Source organism: Halichoerus grypus, chromosome 5 (genome assembly GCF_964656455.1).
Source record: "Halichoerus grypus chromosome 5, mHalGry1.hap1.1, whole genome shotgun sequence".
NCBI lineage: Eukaryota > Metazoa > Chordata > Mammalia > Carnivora > Phocidae > Halichoerus > Halichoerus grypus.
Window position 1 is genome coordinate 85095898 of NC_135716.1, and position 19134 is coordinate 85115031.

The 19134-nt window shown below is 46.1% G+C and overlaps 1 protein-coding gene across 1 annotated transcript; it reads right to left on the reverse strand.

Annotated features, from left to right (window-relative positions):
- Nucleotides 1-1526: 1526 nt before the first annotated feature.
- On the reverse strand, nucleotides 1527-11268 carry PSMD4 (proteasome 26S subunit ubiquitin receptor, non-ATPase 4). Its single transcript, XM_036118705.2, has 10 exons — nucleotides 11169-11268; nucleotides 6228-6368; nucleotides 4482-4596; nucleotides 4020-4106; nucleotides 3722-3790; nucleotides 3349-3564; nucleotides 2851-2959; nucleotides 2556-2687; nucleotides 2404-2471; nucleotides 1527-1816 (listed from the first exon to the last, which is right to left on the reverse strand). The coding sequence occupies exons 1-10, from the start codon at nucleotides 11192-11194 to the stop codon at nucleotides 1646-1648; spliced, it is 1134 nt and encodes a 377-aa protein (XP_035974598.1). The 5' UTR covers nucleotides 11195-11268; the 3' UTR covers nucleotides 1527-1645.
- Between the last annotated feature and the right edge of the window lie 7866 nt (nucleotides 11269-19134).

The following is a 19134-nucleotide window of genomic DNA, read 5'->3' on the forward strand; positions in this document are numbered from 1 at the left end:
CAATCTGTTTTCCACAGTGGCACCAACATTCCCACCCACAGTACACAAGGGTTCCCTTTCCTCACATCCTTGTCAATACTTGTTAATTTTTATCTTTTTGATACTGGCCATTCTGACTGGTGTAAGGCGATTTGCACTTTGATTTGCATTTCTGATGATTGGTGTTGAGCATCTTTTCATGTGTCGGCCGTTTCTATGTTTTCTTTGGAAAAATGTCTATCAGGTCCTCTGCCCATTGTTTAGGCGATTATTGTTATTGTTGGGTTGTAGAAGTTCTTTATATATTTTGGATATTAACCCCTCACCGGATATATCATTTGCAAATATCCTCTCCCATTCAGTAAGTTGCTGTGGGATTATGTGAATTTTGCATTCTATTCTACATCCTGTAAGAAAACCCTCTTCTAAATGTGGGTTTGCACGTTTGCATTCAGATACACCATGTTTATCTTGTGGCTTCATAGACCCCACCTTGTGAAAGGCCTCAAGGATCCTTGATCTTCAGTGTTTTGAATGCTGCCTATTTTCCCATCTCGTGCCACTTGCCCAACCAGTCTCTGAGCTACTCAACCCCTCCCAAGTGCCTCTGTGCCATGAGCACATACTTGTTCCTATTGACTGGAAACACCCGCATCTCTTCCCTGTTGGCTGATGAACATTTCACCCTGCTACAGGACTCAAATGTTACTCCCCAGGAGCCTTCCTAGAGGCTGTGAGGGTTTGGCCCTTTCTCTTGTTTCCACAGGGTCTTGTTCATGCCCCCTTCGGCACTTATCAGACATGTGTAATCACTCATTTCCAGGCCGGCCCTGCCCTGGACTCTGGGGTCCCCAAAGGCCAGTATTGTTCGTATGTATGTATGTATTTACAGTAATCTCTACACCCAACGTGGGGCTCAAACTCACAACCCCAAGATCAAGAGTCGTGTGCTCTTCCAACTGAGCCGGCCAGGCGCCTCAAGGCCAGTACTGTTTTCAACTCACCCCTGTGGCCCCAGAGCCTACCCAAAACTGACCCTCAGCAAAGCTCCTCTTCATGAGACAGGGACACAGCCCCAGGGCAGTAGTGTCAGGAGAGGGGCGCCTGGGTGGCTCAGTCGTTAAACGTCTGCCTTCAGCTCAGGTCATGATCCCGGGGTCCTGGGATCGAGCCCCACATCGGGCTCCCTGCTCCGTGGGAAGCCTGCTTCTCCCTCTTCCACTCCCCCTGCTTGTGTTCCCTCTCTCGCTGTGTCTCTATAAATAAATAAAATATATATATTATATATATATAATTATATATAATAAATAAAATATAAATATTTTATATTTATATATTTTATAAATAATTTTATAAATAAATAAAATCTAAAAAAAAAAAAAAAGAAGTGTCAGGAGAGACTGCCTTGGGGACGGAAGGAAGGGGAGCAGGTCAGAATTGAGAGGCCAGGTGCTGGAGACACCGAGGACTCAATAGGGAACACTCTCCTCATGCCAGGCACTCCTCCCCTCTGTCACACTGAGAGCTACCACTATTGGAAGCAAAAGAAAAACAAAAGCTGCCAAGCTTTATTCAGGTTGTCCTGGTTACAGATACTGTATCTACCCCTACATCCCGCCCACGCTATGCGGCCTCCTGAGCGCCTCAGCCACCCCTGCCCCCAGTCTCATTTCTTGTCCTCCTCCTTCTTGTCCTTCTTGCCATCCTTGTTGGCCTGCGAGGCCAGGGACCCCATGGCATTTCGAATAGCTTCATTGTTGGGATCCACGCCTGGAAGGTTCTCCAGGACACTCTGAAGGAACTCGGGGTCCTGCATCACGTCATAATCATCCTCCTCCTGGAAAAGGGCAGTGTGGGCTCAGGGCAGGGGCTGGCTCATCTGGGCAGCGCACTGCTGCCTGAGCCCCTCTCTCCACCTGACTGTCTGGGGGTGGGGCCGCCTCTGGCCGAGGGCAGAAAGGACAATTCAGGAAAATATCCAGTGCCTATGTATGGTACAAACTCACACATTCATTAGTGACCAAACAGAGAAACTGGAACTTTGCTTCCTGAGCATACAGGATAAAAACAGATGCCATCATGTTCAGGTTTCCTGCTGTCAGACACCCACTCCTTTTCCTTTGCCTTAGACCCTCTTTCACCCTCCTGGGAAGACAATATCCTATACACCAGTCTAGACTGCTCCCACCAAGAAGGAAAATTATAGAACATCAGGACACTTAATCCAACCCGGCCTGTGTTCATTCTATTGCCTTAGCAAGGTTTACAAACAAGAAATGTAGATCTAGGTGTTTCTTTCCCTCTGCTCCTCAAAAAGCTCATCTATGAAACCCTGAAGAATGGTTCCAGGCCTAGAGGGCTAAGGACATGAACACCAGGGGACTTGATACATGACGGGGGTGGGGAGTCAACACTGGCCCTCACCTTGGCGGGCTCAGATGTGTCCATGGCAGAACTGGCATCGATGTCAGCTGATTCTGCCTGGCCAAACTCTGAGGAAAAGAGGTCAGTTTGTTGAGCTCCATTTCCCTACCCAATCTCTCTGCCTGAGCACTGCTTCCCAGGCCCTGGCTCACCTGCACCCTGCAGGGACATCTGCATGGCATAGGCGATCTGCTCCTCCTCGGTCATACTGCTTAGGTCAGGGAGCCCGGTGCGGCCAAACTCCTGCTGGCTGATGGTCATCTTCAGCAGAGCGTCGTCTGAGTCTGGAAAAAGGAGAGCAGCAGAGCAGAATTGGTGCCATGTTCCACACAGGCCCAACCCCAAACTGCTCCCCCAGCCCCTATATTCCCGGGCTGCCAGGCCTCCCCACCGCTACACCGGCGTCTACGCCCCGCTCCACGGGGTACCCCTGGCCCCATCCCTCACCTTCAGCCCCAGCTGTAGCAATCCCCGCCTCAGCCGCAGAGGCTGCAGCTGCCCGCCGGGCCTCCTCCTCCTGCCGCTGCCGCTGCTCTTCCATAGAGACACGGAGGGCCTGGCAAAGTGCAGGGCAAGGTCAGATGTTCTGCCCTCCCTCCTTGCAGGCACTTGGGGAAGTCAGTTGAGGGGTGGGAAGGGAACATAAAGGGGCAGCTTCTGGTTTATGCACATGGGGAAGAACCTGGGAGGTAAGAGTTGATATAGGGAAAAAGGAAGGACTTGGGAGAAGCCTGGGGTTTAATCAGGAGAACTGAACAAGACAGTCTGACATTGGTGCCCCTAGAGATCACACAGAATTAAGGGGAAAAGGGACCAAAGGGAGTCTGGGAAAATGAGCGAGGGTGTTCAGGACGGTTTAGGCCTAGAGACGCTATGTGGTACGTGGGTCCTCAGTATAAGAAGACAAAGGAGGACCCTTGGGGTCTGAGGTCAACGTTTGCTCACCAGGGCCAGCTCAGGATCAGCACTGGGATCCACTCCGAATTCAAAGTCACTGGCACCAAGACCCAGCATGGCACCACCTTCACCAGCTAGAATCGGAGAACTGATGAGGGCGTCGGCCAAGCTGGGCCCAGGGGGCACTGTCACCAGATGAGAACCGGTTCCATCTTTGCCATTCAATGTGTTTACAAAGGCTGTCAGCTTTTCTGTGTTCACCTCCTGGGGGAGGGAAGAACACAGGAGGCTCTCCTTCCCGTCTTGCTCCCCCTCCTCTGCCATGTCAGTTCCTCTCTCGCAGTGCAAGCACTCCTCTGGGTAAGGACTGTTCTGCTTATAACCATATCGAGTCCATGCCCCCCAACCCGTCCTTACTCACCTCTTCCCCAAAATTGATAATGTCAACATTTACTTTTTCCTTCTTGAGACGTTTAGCCAGTTTCACCAGCTAGGAAGAGGGAAGAGAAATGAGGAAATCTGTTCCATACCATGAGGGGAAATGACACACCTCACAAAAGCATACAGAAATCGGTTAACCTCCCCAAGGCCCCCCAACAGAAACACTGAATTCTGCATATCAACCTTTCCCCAAAACGATGAACCCAATGCCTCTGGCAGGCTCTCCTAAAGCCCAAGAAGCCCCATTACCACATTCCCTGGCTGTCACCTGGACTCACATCCTTCTCGTTGTCCTCCACGGGGCTTCCCACAAAGGCAATGATGCGCATCTTGTGATTCTTGCCCTGTCGGTGCTTCAGAGCCAGCTTGTAAAGGAAGAGGAAGTTCTCACAGTCAGCCAGAGGAATCACTTAGCTCTCCTCTGTCACTCTGCTTCTTTTCTTATGGTTTCTATGCTCAAGTCCACTGTCATGTTCACACAAGGGCTAACCACTCCTCCACCCTTCCCTCCCTGCTTTGCCTCTGTGTAGACAAGGAAGAGGGTCTAAGTCTTAATTCCAAAGGTCTTTTCCTTCACCATCATCAGTCCTGGAATTCATCCCACCATAGACTTTCTACTCCTTTCTCTGGGTCACCTCTCTATCCCTGCTCTAGTTCTAGCTCAACATTCCAGGGAAGAAATGAACGTTGGGGACAGAACCTCAGAGCAAGGGGGAACAAAGGGATCCAGTAGGACTCACATGGGCCACGCGGATGCCAGTGCAGAAGGTGATCTTGCCCTTGGGTTGGACAGTGTGGAGCTTGGAAAGAATGCGGCCGGTGTCAGGGGTGAGTGTGGTCAGCACTTCACAGTCACTGGGATGTAGGGAAAGGGTTTCTATGATTTCAGGTCAGGACACAAGTGCCTCTGAACCTGTGTTTGACTCATTTTTTTTTCTTTTAAGATTTTATTTATTTGACAGAGAGAGACACAGCAGGGAACACAAGCAGGGGGAGTGGGAGAGGGAGAAGCAGGCTTCCCGCTGAGCAGGGAGCCAGATGCGGGGCTCGATCCCAGGACCCTGGGATCATGACGTGAACCGAAGGCAGACGCCTAACGACTGAGCCACCCAAGCGCCCCCCCACTTTTTTTTTTAAGGAAGCTCTACGCCCAGCATGGGGCTTGAACTCACTACCCCGAGATCAAGAGTCACGTGCTCTACCGACTGAGCCAGCCAGGTGTCCCTGACTCATCTTTTCTTTAAAGACCTTGATAATAACTATAATCTCTACTTTTCTTAATCACACATCCAGTGTTTAGATGGTAGATCTTAAAAGTTTTCATTACAAGGAAACAAAAATTTGTGATATTGTGAGATATGGGCATTAACTAGACTTGGTGTGGTGATCATTTCACAATATATACGTATATCAAATCATTACATTGTATACCTTAAACTTATGCCATGTTATATGTCAATTGTATCTCAATAAAACTGGAAAAAAACATCTAGTATTTAGTTGATATGAGCACAGAAAATAAGGGGTTGATTTTGCAAGAAACTTGCCCTCTTCCTCCCAATGTTTCCCTTGAACTCTTCTCATGTTATCCTGCTCCCAGGGCCCCAAGAATCCTCCACCATAGTTGGATGCTAGTGAGTATGTCTCCTCGCCGCTCCATTTCCAGACCTACTTGCCACCTAACAACATATATACTGGGATGGGAGGTAACTCATGTTCCTAAAACAAATCACTTTTGGAGTAAGAGGATGTGTGATACAGGCCCTGGGGACTCTTATCCAAAATAACTTTTCATTGACTTTAAAATATATTATGAAATTTCACCCTAGAAGATTTAGTTTCATAACTGTATAAAATTCAGACTAATATCAAACTCAAGTTGTGGGGTGCTTGAGTGGCTCAGTTGGTTAAGCGTCTGACTCTTTTTTTTTTTTTTAAGATTTTATTTATTTGAGAGAGAGAATGAGAGACAGAGAGCACGAGAGGGAAGAGGGTCAGAGGGAGAAGCAGACCCCCTGCTGAGCAGGGAGCCCGATGTTGGACTCGATCCCGGGACTCCAGGATCATGACCTGAGCCGAAGGCAGTCGCTTAACCAACTGAGCCACCCAGGCGCCCTAAGCATCTGACTCTTGATTTTGGCTCAGGTCCTGGTTTCCAGGTCCTGAGATCGAGCCCCACATTGGGCTCCTCGCTCAGCAGAGAGTCTGCTGGAGCTTCTCTCCCCTTCCCTCTGCCCCTTCCCACCCACCCTGTGCTCATCCTTTCTCTGTCTCAAATAAATAAGTCTTTAAAATAAGTAAATAAATAAACGCAAGTTGCTATTTATATTTCTTCTGAATAGTGAAGAAGGTAGTCTAGGAAGGTTGATGGGCAAATGCAGCTTATTGGGACCTACAAAAGGATAGCAACCTGGATGCCACAGTGGGTTACCTGTGGGAAAACACCCACCCGCCTACCAAGCCCCTTCCTCCTCTGCCCCATGTACTTGGCCAGTGTGATGAGGCCCACGTTGTTCTCAGGGTTGCTGCGGGTCTTAGAGTGACAGACTATGTTGACAGCGTCTTGTTGAGCCTGCAGCCGGGTGGGTAAGAAGTCCCCATTCCGCATGTACTCACTGTTGTCCACGCTGTCAGATTAAAAGGAAGAGAAAGAGGACATACTGTAAGATCTCTCTGGAACATTCTCTCTAGTTCCAGGGACCCCTACCCTCCTTCAAAACTTTGACGGACACTGTCATGCACAGCAGTGGCTTTCAGTCTCTGTGAAACACAGAACCACCTACAACTTAAAAAATAAAATAAAATTATATATATATGATACACACACACACATACACACACACACACACACACACACACAGACTTCCAAGCCTTACACCAGACTTACTGACTCAAAATGATCAAAGGAGGGGCGCCTGGGTGGCTCAGTCGGGTGGGCAGCCGACTCTTGGTTTCAGCTCAGGTCATGGTCTCAGGGTCATGAGATCAAGCCCCACACTGGGCTCCATGCTCAGTGTGGAGACTACTTAAGATTCTCCTTCTCCCTCTGCCCCCCACCTCCCTTTCTTAAAAAAAAAAAAAAAAAGACCAAAGGAGGAAACACATTTTAAATCTCCATTCCACAAATGATTCTGATAAGCACCAAACGTTGCAATCTGTTCAAGTATCACAATCACCTTCTTATAATCTGCAGTTAAATGTTTTGTTTTTTTTTTTTAAAGATTGTATTTATTTATTTGACAGAGAGAGAGAGAGACAGCCGAGAGAGGGAACACAAGCAGGGGGAGAGTTGAAAATAGAGCTACCCTATGACCCAGCAATTGCACTACTGGGTATTTACCCCAAAGATACAAATGTAGTGATCCAAAGGGGTATATGTACCCCAATGTTTATAGCAGCAATGTCCACAATAGCCAAAGTATGGAAAGAGCCTAGATGTCCATCGGCAGATGAATGGATAAAGAAGATGTGGTGTGCGTGTGTATATATATATATATATATATATATATATATATATATATATATATTTATATATATAATGGAATATTATGCAGCCATCCAAAAAAATGAAATCTTGCCATTTGCAACGATGTAGATGTAACTAGAGGGTATTATGCTAAGCGAAATAAGTCAATCAGAGAAATACAATTATCATATGATCTTGCTGGTATGTGGAATTTGAGAAACAAGGCAGAGGATCATGGGGGAAGAGAGGAAAAAATGAAACGGGACAAAACCAGAGAGGGAGACAAACCATAAGAGATTCTTAATCTCAGGAAACACACTGAGGGTTGCTGGAGTGGAGGGGGGTAGGAGGGGGTGGCTGAGTGATGGATATTGGGGAGGCTATGTGCTATGGTGAGTGCTGTGAATTGTGTAAGACTGATGAATCACAGATCTGTACCCCTGAAACAAATAATACATTATATGTTAATAAAAGGAAAAAAAAAAAAGGTAAGAAAGTGAAGCAGTTCTACAAGCCCTGAACAGGACCAATTCCTGGTGACCTGAGATCCCTCAGCACTCTAATCGTCAATGATTCCATCTGTGTTGCAGTGTCCTCCCAGATGAGACACTTCATTTCCACTGGCAAACAAAATATGGGCTGGGGGGATGCTGGGTGGCTCAGTCGGTTAAGCGTCTGCCTTCGGCTCAGGTCATGATCCTGGAGCCCCAGAGATGGAGCCCTGAATCTGGGCTCCCTGCTCAGCGGGGAGTCTGCTTCTCCCTCCCTCTCTGCTCCTTCCCCCGCTCATGCTCTATCTCTGACAAATAAATAAACAAAATCTTTTTTTTTTTTAAGATTTTATTTATTTATTTGACAGAGAGAGACACAGCGAGAGAGGGAACACAAGCAGGGGGAGTGGGAGAGGGAGAAGCAGGCTTCCCACCGAGCAGGGAGCCCGATGTGGGGCTTGATCCCAGGACCATGGGATCATGACCTGAGCCGAAGGCAGCCGCTTAACCGACTGAGCCACCCAGGCGCCCCAATAAATAAAATCTTTAAAAAAATATGGGCGGGGGCAATCTTTTAATATCCTTTGACGGACAATAAATATAAGCCAGGAATGATGAAGAGAGGTAATTAAGAAACTACTGAAAGAAATAGAAAAGGGAGTAAAAGGCAGTGTTCAGGTTCAGGTTCAAATCCCCAATCTGTTATTTATTAATACTATGATCCTGAGGAAGTTACTTAATTTCTCTAAGGTCTAGTTACTTCAGCTGTAAAGTGGGTTTTACTGTATGTAGGTGAGGGTAGGCTTACAGGACTGCTATGATGATGAAATGCATAGAAAGTACTTAGCACAGTGCCTAACAATAAGCATGACATATGGACTAGTTCTCATAGCGGAAACTCCATCTACACAGAGGGGTCAAGGGCTAACTCTACTGACCATGGGTTATATTCTTTTTTCCCTGATACACTGTTTCTGATTATTCTCCCAGCAGAAAAGCAACAGCCTCTCTAGCTTCAAATACAGTAGTGAGTCCAAATATAAGAAACAATGGAGGCTTTGAGGACTGTCCAGCTGGAACAGCTACTAAGTATAAGGGCTGTGGGCAAGAGCAGCAGATGGATGAGGGTTGGAAGAAAAGCATCAGAGTGAGCACGGGGACTTGAGAGGGAGGGAGAACAGACAGTGGAGAATGTGGGAGCAGGGCTGACAATTTGTCACACATTAGAACACTGGGAGGCTGATGGTAGTATGGGGGTACTGAAAACACAGATGCCTTAACACCTAGGTGCGCATCCCTAAAAAACAGTTTAGTTTCTCCAGTCTTGAACTTCATATGAATTGAATAATATACCTATTTCTTGACTACTTTTGCTCAATGGTATATAATTCTTCCCACCAAAAATCCATCTCAAAGTAAGGGCTTATATTGTCCAGCTATTCCATAAAGTCTTCATTTAAAAAAGAATATAGCTGCCTGGACTTCCCTGGCTGGGAGTCTGACTCTGCAGATGGAAAGCAGAGTCAAATACCTGCAATTTTTAATAAACTCCTCCACAGAATTTTGATGCACAGCAGAGCATGAGGCTCTACAGAAAAAAAGAGTGGCTCTCATCATTATTCTGTGCCTGGCCTGTTACAATTGGCCACCACTATGTGTCTCTGGGCCTAATCTTTCCTCCTATACATCAAGCCAGGCCAATATATATATATATATATATTTTTTTTTTTTTTTTTGAAGTAGGCTCCATGCCCAGCATGGAGCCCAACACGGGGCTTGAACTCAGGACTCCTGAGATCTAGACCTAAGCTGAGATCAAGAGCCAGACACTTCAGCAACTGAGCCACCAAGGTGCCCCCAAGGCCAATATTTTTAAACCCCATTTTGTATACGGCTCTCCACCACACTCAGAACTCTTTCAGAAGTCCTCTATTGAAAGATACCACAGTTCAACCTCCTGAGCTTGACATTTGTGGTTTTCTACCTTTCAAAAAAAAAGAAACAAACTACCTTAAACCAACAACCTTAAAACCAAGTCACACTAACCTATTTCCTAAGCCTTAACCACACCTTGGGCATTTACACTTCAGCAGCTTTGTTTCTGCCCTTCCCCTTACCTGTCATGGTGTCTCCTCAAAGTCCCTTCAAGGGACTTAAAGGGACTCCCCTAAATTCCCTCTCGAGGACTCCTCAGGTACACTGCAACTAAGAGATGTACAGTGCTATACAGTTTACAGAGCACCGTCACAAATATTTTACCTACCTGTGCTATAAGGCAAGTGGAGGTTACAATTATTCCCAGTGAGAGATTTGCTACATTCTCAATAACATGCAGCTGGTAAATAGCAGAAAACACAGGATTTTGGATTCCAAATCCTGTCCTTTTTCTACTCTAACATGCTCTGTCCCAGAAGTTGCCAGACTTAGCACATAAACATATAGGACTCCCAGTTAAATTGAACTTACAGATAATTAACAAATAACTTTTTAGAATAAATATGTCCTCTGCAATATTTGGGACACACTTCTAGCCATTTTTGTATTTAAAAACTACTGTTTATATGAATTCAAACTTAGCTGGGCATCCTATATTTTATCTGGCAATGTTATCCTTTCCCCACGCCACCAAAAGAAACTCTTAGGTGGCTGTCCCATCCAACTGGTGATTTGTGTGTTTGTGTACTATTCTGTATTGTATTCTACTCTCACAGTTCGAAGAAACTGTGGAAACCTTGCAAAAGTTTGTGTCCTCTGCTTCTAATCCAACTCATAATAAGATACTCAGCCCAAGTCTGAGATTGAAGAAGAGGGCTAGCTCACCAAACAAGAGCTTTAATGTCAGCCTAGGGTTTAAATCTTGGCTCCCCCACTTAATTAGCCGTGTGACTTTGGGTAAGTCATTTAAAACTGCTGAGACTCGGTATCCTCATCTGTAAAACGGAAGGATGTTTATGGAGAAGTGTTGTGAGGTTTAAATGAGAAAACGTAAATTAATGCCTGACACATAGAAAGCAATTTATAAATAGCACCTTTCAAGATGATACAGGGAAAGGTAATGGAGACAGACATGAGCGATTGGGGCGGGGAAAGGATTTACAATCTCTCTTGCTAACATCCATTATTTTGAGAAGAGTAGAGGAGGACAGATGAGTCTGAGAAGCAGGACTCTCGCTACACACAGCGGACCTGGGGCTAGTCTAGGGGAGAAGACGCTAAAATAGAGCAAAGAAGCAGGGATCGGCCAGTCAATGACTGTCCGAGACCTGAGGGTTACTGGGGTACTCCGGGCCTGTCCTCCTCTCCCGGGCCCTGGGATGACTCAGGGAGTCGATGGGGCTCCTTCCTTCCTGGCCCAAGGCCGCATCTCACAGATCGTTCCCCCACCCCCACCCCAGGCCCACCCGGCCTCCGCGCGACACGCGGCCCCCCGCTCAGTCCCGCCCCCCACGGGTCCCGAGGTAGCTCCTCACCAAACCATAGTACTTTCCAACACCATCTTGCCACCTTCCTCCCTCCCCGACCGGTTCTTCTAGACTGCCTAACAACAACTCGTTCCATTGGCCCAGCGCTCACCACCAATCACAGGCCTCGCTCAGCCAGCCGCTTCCGCTTCCATCCGCGTTGCGCTCCGGGAGTTGTAGGCGCCGCCCAAATGAAAAGGGTGTGTAGGGGCGAACGGAGGACTGAGGTGACACACAAAAAGAGGACCGACCTCTACCTTCCCTTTTATTCAAGTTCTCTGGTTGAGTTCCCTGCTGGCGGATCTAAAAGAGGCGGTGGAGGAACCCTTGAAATTGCTGTGGATGTATTTGCTGACATCTTCATTTTTAGAAACTGGTGGGATCTCCCATCCAAGTACTCACCAGGCCCGACCCTGCTTAGCTTCTGAGAAACAGGTGGGATGGTAATGACTTTTCAGCTCCGTCACTTTCCCATAGAGCTTTGTGCACCTAACCACTAATCCAGAACTGAATCTCTCTCTCTCTCTCCCATTTAATTAAGGGCAGGAAAGGTGTCCTAATCTTTGCAATCCCTGAGCCCAATACAGAGCCTGACACATGGTAAGAACCCAGAAAAGGTTTGACGAATCAATCCTTTTATAACTAATCTCCCAAAGAATGGGAGACAAACTAGTAAACCATTTGGGTTTGTTAATCAAGAATAACATTCAAGGGGCGACTGGGTGGCTCAGTCGGTTAAGCGGCTGCCTTCAGCTCAGGTCATCATCTCAGGGTCCTGGGATCAAGTCCCCCATCATGCTCCCTGCTCAGCCAAGAGTCGGCTTCTCCCTCTCCCTCTGCCCCTCCCCTCGCTCGTACTCGCTCTCTCAAATAAATATATAAAATCTTAAAAGAAAAAAATGCTTTGGATTACCTTACCGTACACACATGAAACTGGGAGTTTTATGACTGAGCCACCCAGGCGCCCCTAGATGTTGGTTTTAATAGATATGTTCAAAAATTACTGGTAACCCTCAGAGTTTGATAAGGAGTAAAATCTCCCTATCATTGGGGGGGAGGGGGGAAGCTGTCAATATAACCATAGACAGGAAAGGGGAAACAAGAAATCACAGAAAAATAATTAGTGACAAGTTCAAACATAACCAAAATAGTTTGCAAACAAGACAAGAAATACATTTTAAAAAATAGCTACACAATGTAAATAGAGACACACCAAACTAAGTGATAAGAAGGTAAAAATATGGGACGCCTGGGTGGCTCAGTCTGTTAAGCATCTGCCTTTGGCTCAGGTCATGATCCTGGGGTCCTGGGAGCAGCCCCAAATCGGGCTCCCTGCTCGGTGGGAAACATGCTTCTCCCTCCCTCTGCCTGCCGCTCCCCATGCTTGTGCTCTCTCTCTCTCCCTCTAATGAATAAATAAAGTCTTAAAAAAAAAAAAAAGGTAGGGGCGCCTGGGTGGCTCAGTCATTAAGCGTCTGCCTTCCGCTCAGGTCATGATCCCAGGGTCCTAGGATCGAGCCCCACATCGGGCTCCCTGCTCCGCGGGAAGCCTGCTTCTCCCTCTCCCACTCCCCCTGCTATGTTCCCTCTTTCTCTGTCTCTCTCTCTGCCGAATAAATAAAATCTTTAAAAAAAAAAAAAAAGGTAAAAAATAAAGGGAGAGAGTGAAAAAAATATTCCAGGCAATAGTAATAACAGAAAGCATGTGTAGCTATATTAGTATTGTACAAAACAGAAATCAACACAAAGAGCTGAGATCAGATAGGAGAGGGGTATTTCATAAAATATAAAATTCATCAACAAAAAATGCTCTGGGTTAATCAGGATAATGCAACTCCAAAGACAGGTTGAATATCAGGGATAACTAAGTTAGTATTCTTCTAAATGTATAACTAAACGAAGACAAACATTCAACCCAAACAAAGGGACTAGGAAGTGAATGTTCTGGAATGTCATCACTGTTCTGGGAAACCATGATCCATGATACCTGTGCAGGGAAGTGTCACCTTCTTAGCTTTAGTCAGATATTTAATAGGTTGTGACCAGTGTTTAGTTAGCACACTTTTTTTTTTTTAAGATTTTATTTATTTATTTATTTGAGAGAGAGAGAGAGAGAGAGAAACAGCATGAGAGGGGATAGGGTCAGAGGGAGAAGCAGGCTCCCCGCTGAGCTAGGAGCCCGATGCGGGACTCGATCCCAAGACTCCGGGATCATGACCTGAGCCGAAGGCAGTCGCTTAACCAACTGAGCCACCCAGGCGCCCCTTAAAAAAGATTTTATTTATATTTATTTGAGAGAGTGAGAGAGAGAGCACGAGAGGGTGGTGAGGGGCTGAGGGAGTCGGCTCAGGTTGTGATCCTAGGGTCCAGGGATTGAGCCCAGTATAGGGCTCCCTGCTCAGCAGGGAATCTGCTTCTCCCTCTGCCTCTTCTCCTCCCCCCCCACGCATGCTCTGTCTCAAATAAATAAATAAAATCTTTTTAAAAAAGTCTATGGAGGGGCATCTATGGAGGGGCGCCTGGGTGGCTCAGTCGATTAAGCGTCTGCCTTTGGCTCAGGTCATGATCCTGGGGTTCTGGGATCAAGCCCCGCATAGGGCTCCCTGCTGAGCTGGGAGCCTGTTTCTCCCTCTCCCTCTGCCTGCTGCCCCCCTTGCTGTGTTCTCCCTCTCTCTCTCTCTGTCAAATAAATAAATAAAATCTTAAAAAAAAAAGTCTATGGAGATACTGTAAAGAATACAAAATATAGTGACCATTAAAAAATGAGATAGTGAGGGCACCTGGGTGGCTTAGTCAGTTAAGCATCCAGCTGTTGGTTTTGGCTCAGGTCATGATCTCATAGGTTGTGGGATCCAGCCCCACAACAGGCTCTGCATTCAGCAGGGTGTCTGCTTGAAGACTCTCTCCTTCTGCCCCTCCTCCTACACTCTCTCTCTCTCTCAAATAAATAAATAAGTCTTTTAAAAAATGAGATAGTGAAAAATAGATGCTATAGGATCGACTTAATTCAACCTGAGAATGGAGAACTCTCTTTGAACAGAGATGTCCTGTTAGCATTATGTCAGAAGGTGTTCAGTTAAGAGATATGTGAGTTGCAACAATGCACACAAAAAATGAAATCTGATAGGATCACATTCAGTAAAACAAGAGTTCTATAACGAAAAAAGCAAAAACAAAACCATTCATTTACCTTTGATTCAGGTACTATTCCTGGCACTTGGAAGGGAACAAAACAAAATCGTGCCCTCACGGAGCTTACATTCTATGGGAGAAGGCAGACAATAAACCAATAAGGAAATAAGTAGATAAACAAAATATAAATATTATGTATTTATATAATTTAATAAACACATCCTATATTAATATATTTATATATTATTAATATATAGTATTAATTTACATATTACTTTATATATTAAATTTATATATAAATCTATATTTATATATAAAATATATTGCATCATATTAAAATATATACAATTTTCAGGATGCCTGGGTGGCACAGTCGGTTAAGCGTCTGCCTTTGGCTCGGGTCATGATCCCAGGGTCCTGGGATCAAGTCCCGCATCGGGCTCCTTGCTCAGCGGGGAATCTGCTTCTCTCTCTGCCTGCCGCTCCCCCTGCTTGTGCTCTCTCTCTCTCTGACAAATAAATACATATATATATGTAGGGGCGCCTGGGTGGCTCAGTCGTTAAGCGTCTGCCTTCGGCTCAGGTCATGGTCCCAGGGTCCTGGGATCAAGCCCCGCATCCGGCTCCCTCCTCGGCGGGAAGCCTGCTTCTCCCTCCCCCACTCCCCCTGCTTGTGTTCCCTCTCTTTCTGTGTCTCTCTCTGTCAAATAAATAAAATCTTTAAATATATATATATGTATATATGCATATATATATACAATTTTTTTCAAATAATGGTGATCACTTCAGAGAAAAATAAACCAGGGTGGATGTGGTTTCTATTTTATATAAATAGGATATTAGGGAAGGCTTACATCTGAACAGTGATCTAAAGAATACCTAGGGGAAAGAGCAAGTGGAAATGCCCTGAGGGCAAGAATGTGTTTAAGAACATGGAGTCCAGTAAGGGGGGTGGGGGAGCAGAGGGAGGGAGGGAGGGAGAGAAGAAATAAGACCAAAGAAGCAAAGGCAGTAAAGAGGTTGGTGTATAGCCTCATAGATCATTTTAAGGATTCTGAATGAGATAGGAGCTGTTGGAAAGTTTTCAACAGAGGATTGGCGGGATTTGATGTAGTGTTTTCACAGCATCACTTAGGCTGCTGCATTGAGAAGGAACTGTGGGGGAAAGGAGCAGGAGAGAAACCAATTAGGAGACTACTTCAGTGCTCAGATAATATGATGGTGGCTTACTCTAGGTGGTAACAAGAGGTGGAATGATGACATATGGTTGGATTTCGAGTATTTCATAAGATACAAAACTGACAGAATTTGCCCATGGATTTGATGGAGGATGTAAGGGAAGGGAATGTTAAGGAAGACACCAGAGTTGGTTCTAGACAACTAGAAGAATGGAATCACTACTTTTAAAATTATTATTTTTTAACTAGGCTCCACGGCCAAAGTGGGTCTTGAACTCACGACTCTGGGATCAAAAGTCACCTGCTCTACCAACGGAGCCAGTCAGGCTCCCTGTCACTATTTCTGAAGATGGCTTTAGGAGGGGCAGGACCCAGAAATTCAGCTTTGGTCATGTTAGGTTTAAGATGCCTAATAGACCTAGATGGAGATGTCAAGTAAGCAGGTAGATATATGAGTTTGCTGTTCAGAAGGAAGGTCTGGGCTGGAGATAGAAATTTGGGAGCTTTTAGCCAATATTGAGATGGTCTTTAGATCATGAGGTGACAGAGGATTTAGGCAAATTATACAGGGTCTTTAGGCTACTGTAAGGACTTATAAACTTACTTAGGGAGTGAATGTAGACTAAAAGAAGGGGTCCTATGATTGAGTCTTGGGGCACTTCAACATTTAGAGGTTAGGGAGAAAAGGAGGAACTAGTAAAGGATGGAGATGGAGCAGTGCAGTACCTTGGTGAGGACAACCAGGTGAAAGTAGTATCCCAGAAGCTAAGTGGAGGGAATAATAAGCTGTCAGATGCTGCTGACACGTCAAGTAAGAGGAGGATTGATATATTTAGCCACATGGTCATCAGTAACCTTAATAAAAGATGTTTTGGTTGGGTGGTGGGGGCAAAAACTTAGAGGAAGTTCAAGAGAGATTAGGGTCAAAAAAACTACTAACAAAAATTCAGGGACGGCTGGGTGGCTCAGTCGATTAATCGTCTGCCTTCAGCTCAGGTCATGATCCCAGGGTCCTGGGATCGAGTTGCCCTTTGGGCTCCCTGCTCAGCAGAGAGCCTACTTCTCTCTCTACCCCTCCCCCCTGCTTGTGATCTCTCTCGGATAAATAAAATCTCTTAAAAGAAAATAAAATCTTTAAAAAAAAAAAAGAAAGAGGGGCTCTTGGGTGGCTCAGTCAGTTAAGCGTCTGACTCTTGATACCAGGCCAGGTCTTGATCTCAGGGTCCTGAGTTCAGGCCCCACTTTGGACTCTGCACTGGGCATGGAGCCAACTTTTTTTTTTTTTAAGATTTTATTTATTTATTTGACAGAGACATAGCGAGAGAGGGAACACAAGCAGAGGGGAGTGGGAAAGGGAGAAACAGGCTTCCTGCCAAGCAGGGAGCCTGATGCCGGGCTCGATCCCAGGACCCTGGGATCATGACCTGAGCCGAAGGCAGATGCTTAACGACTGAGCCACCCAGGCGCCCCCATGGAGCCAACTTAAAAGTAAAGAAAGAAAAGAGAAAAAAAGTAAATAATACACAGTTTATTTATTTTTAAAGAAGCTCTTTTTTTTTTTTTTTTTTTAAGATTTTATTTATTTGACAGAGCACAAGCAGGGGGAGTAGCAGGGAGAGGGAGAAGCAGGCTTCCCCTGAGCAAGGAGCCCCGACGCAGGGCCCAATCCCAGGACCCCGGGACCATGATCTGAGCCACCCAGGCGCCCCTGGAATATATTTTAAATGGCAAGAAGGGATGAGACTCCAACTCTGTTGAATAACTTTCAGAATAGTTGAGACTGACAATGCTTAAGAGAAAAACATTAAACCAGGATTTCCAGCTTTATTATCCTTTTTAAAAAAAGATATTTATTTAAAAATTTTATTTATTTGACAGAGACAGCGAGAGAGGGAACACAAGCAGGGGGAGTGGGAGAAGGAGAAGCAGGCTTTCCGCGGAGCGGGGAGCCCCGATGCGGGACTCGATGCGGGACTCAATCCCAGGACCCTGGGATCATGTCCTGAGCCGAAGGCAGATGCTTAACAACTGAGCCACCCAGGCACCCCAGGTTTTTATTTATTTGAGTGAGAGGGAGAGAGAGAGAGAGCGCGCGCGCCAGCGCAGTAGCAGGGGGAAGTGCAGAGGGAGAGGGAGAAGCAGCCTCCGCGCTGATTGTGGAGTCCCACACGGGGCTCAATCCCAGAATCCTTAGATCATGACCTGAGCTGAAGTCAGATGCCTAAGCGAGCCACCCAGGTGCCCCTCCAGCTTTATTATCCTATGGTCTCACTTGGTTTCCTTAACTTTTAGTTATCAGTTTTCCCCTTAGCAGGCCCTACGTGCATTTGGATTGCAGGGTCCTGCTATAGAAGTAGCGGTTGCTGCTCACCACTAGAGGGACCCTCTGACTGTAAGAGGGTATCTACTGCACCCACTCAGCAGTTGAATGGATGATTGAAGAGGAGTGACCAGATAAGGGTGGCAGAAAGACCACTTATGCCTAAAACATGTTCAGATTCAATTCCTATTAGGGAAAGAGTTTTATCCTTATCCAGTCTAAAGGAGTGACTTAAACTCAAATTCAAAACTTTGACAATCTCCAGTTCCTCCTTCACTCCAATTACTACTTGTTCTATCATAGTTTTTTTTCTTTTTAAATTTTATTTATTTATTTGACAGAGAGAGACACAGCGAGAGAGGGAACACAAGCAGGGCGAGTGGCAGAGGGAGAAGCAGGCTCTCCACCGAGCAGGGAGCCCGATGCGGGGCTCGATCCCAGGACCCTGGGAACACGAAACGAGCAGAAGGCAGATGCTTAACGACTGAGCCACCCAGGTGCCCCTATCATAGTTTTATCATCACCTCTATTCTCCTACACCACCACACACCTAAATTATTATAGTCTAATCTGCTTGTTCTATCCACTTTTACAGAACTTTGTCAACAGATTAGTCTGAATTATTTGGATCATGTCCTAGAGGCAAAATGCATTCTACAGTTCCTCACTACCTAGTTTAAAATACAAAATTCCTGGGGCGCCTGGGTGGCTCAGTCGGTTAGGCATCTGCCTTCGGCTCAGATCATGATCCCAGAGTCCTGGGATCGAGCCCCACATCGGGCTCCCTGCTCCGCGGGAAGCCTGCTTCTCCCTCTCCCACTTCCCCTGCTTGTGTTCCCTCTCTCGCTGTGTCTCTCTGTCAAATAAATAAATAAAATCTTAAAAAAAAAAAAAAACAAAACGAAATTCCTCAGCTAGGGGAACCTGGGTGGCTCAGTTGGTTAAACATCTGCCTTCAGCTCAGGTCATGATCCCAGGGTCCTGGGATCGAGCCCCAGGTCAGGCTTCCTGCTCAGTGGGAAGTCGGCTTCCCCCTCTCCCTCTGCCCACCCTCACCCTGCTCATGCTATCTCAAATAAAATCTTAAAAAATTCCTCAGCTTAGCGATCAGGGTTTCCTGTGTGGCCTCCACCTATACCTACTCCAAGATTCTCACTCAGATCTCCTCCACCATTGCTTCCACTGTGGGCTTTTCCTCGTTCTCCAAAACAAGGACCCTTCTCGTACCTCTAGGCCCTTGGGTTCATGTGCAACTTTCTCCAACACTTCTAGTCCACAGTAACCTCTAAATTTTCTTCCACCTAATATATTCTGTACCATTCTCTCAGAGAACTGGTATCCTTAA

Coding starts and splice junctions, on each gene's coding strand:
- PSMD4 (XM_036118705.2), bottom strand. CDS start 11,194: ATGGTGTTGGAAAGTACTATGGTTTG. Junction 3,565..3,721: donor TTATCAATTTTGGGGAAGAG/GTGAGTAAGGAC, acceptor TCCCTCCCCCAG/GAGGTGAACACAGAAAAGCT. Junction 2,472..2,555: donor GATGTCCCTGCAGGGTGCAG/GTGAGCCAGGGC, acceptor TCTTTTCCTCAG/AGTTTGGCCAGGCAGAATCA.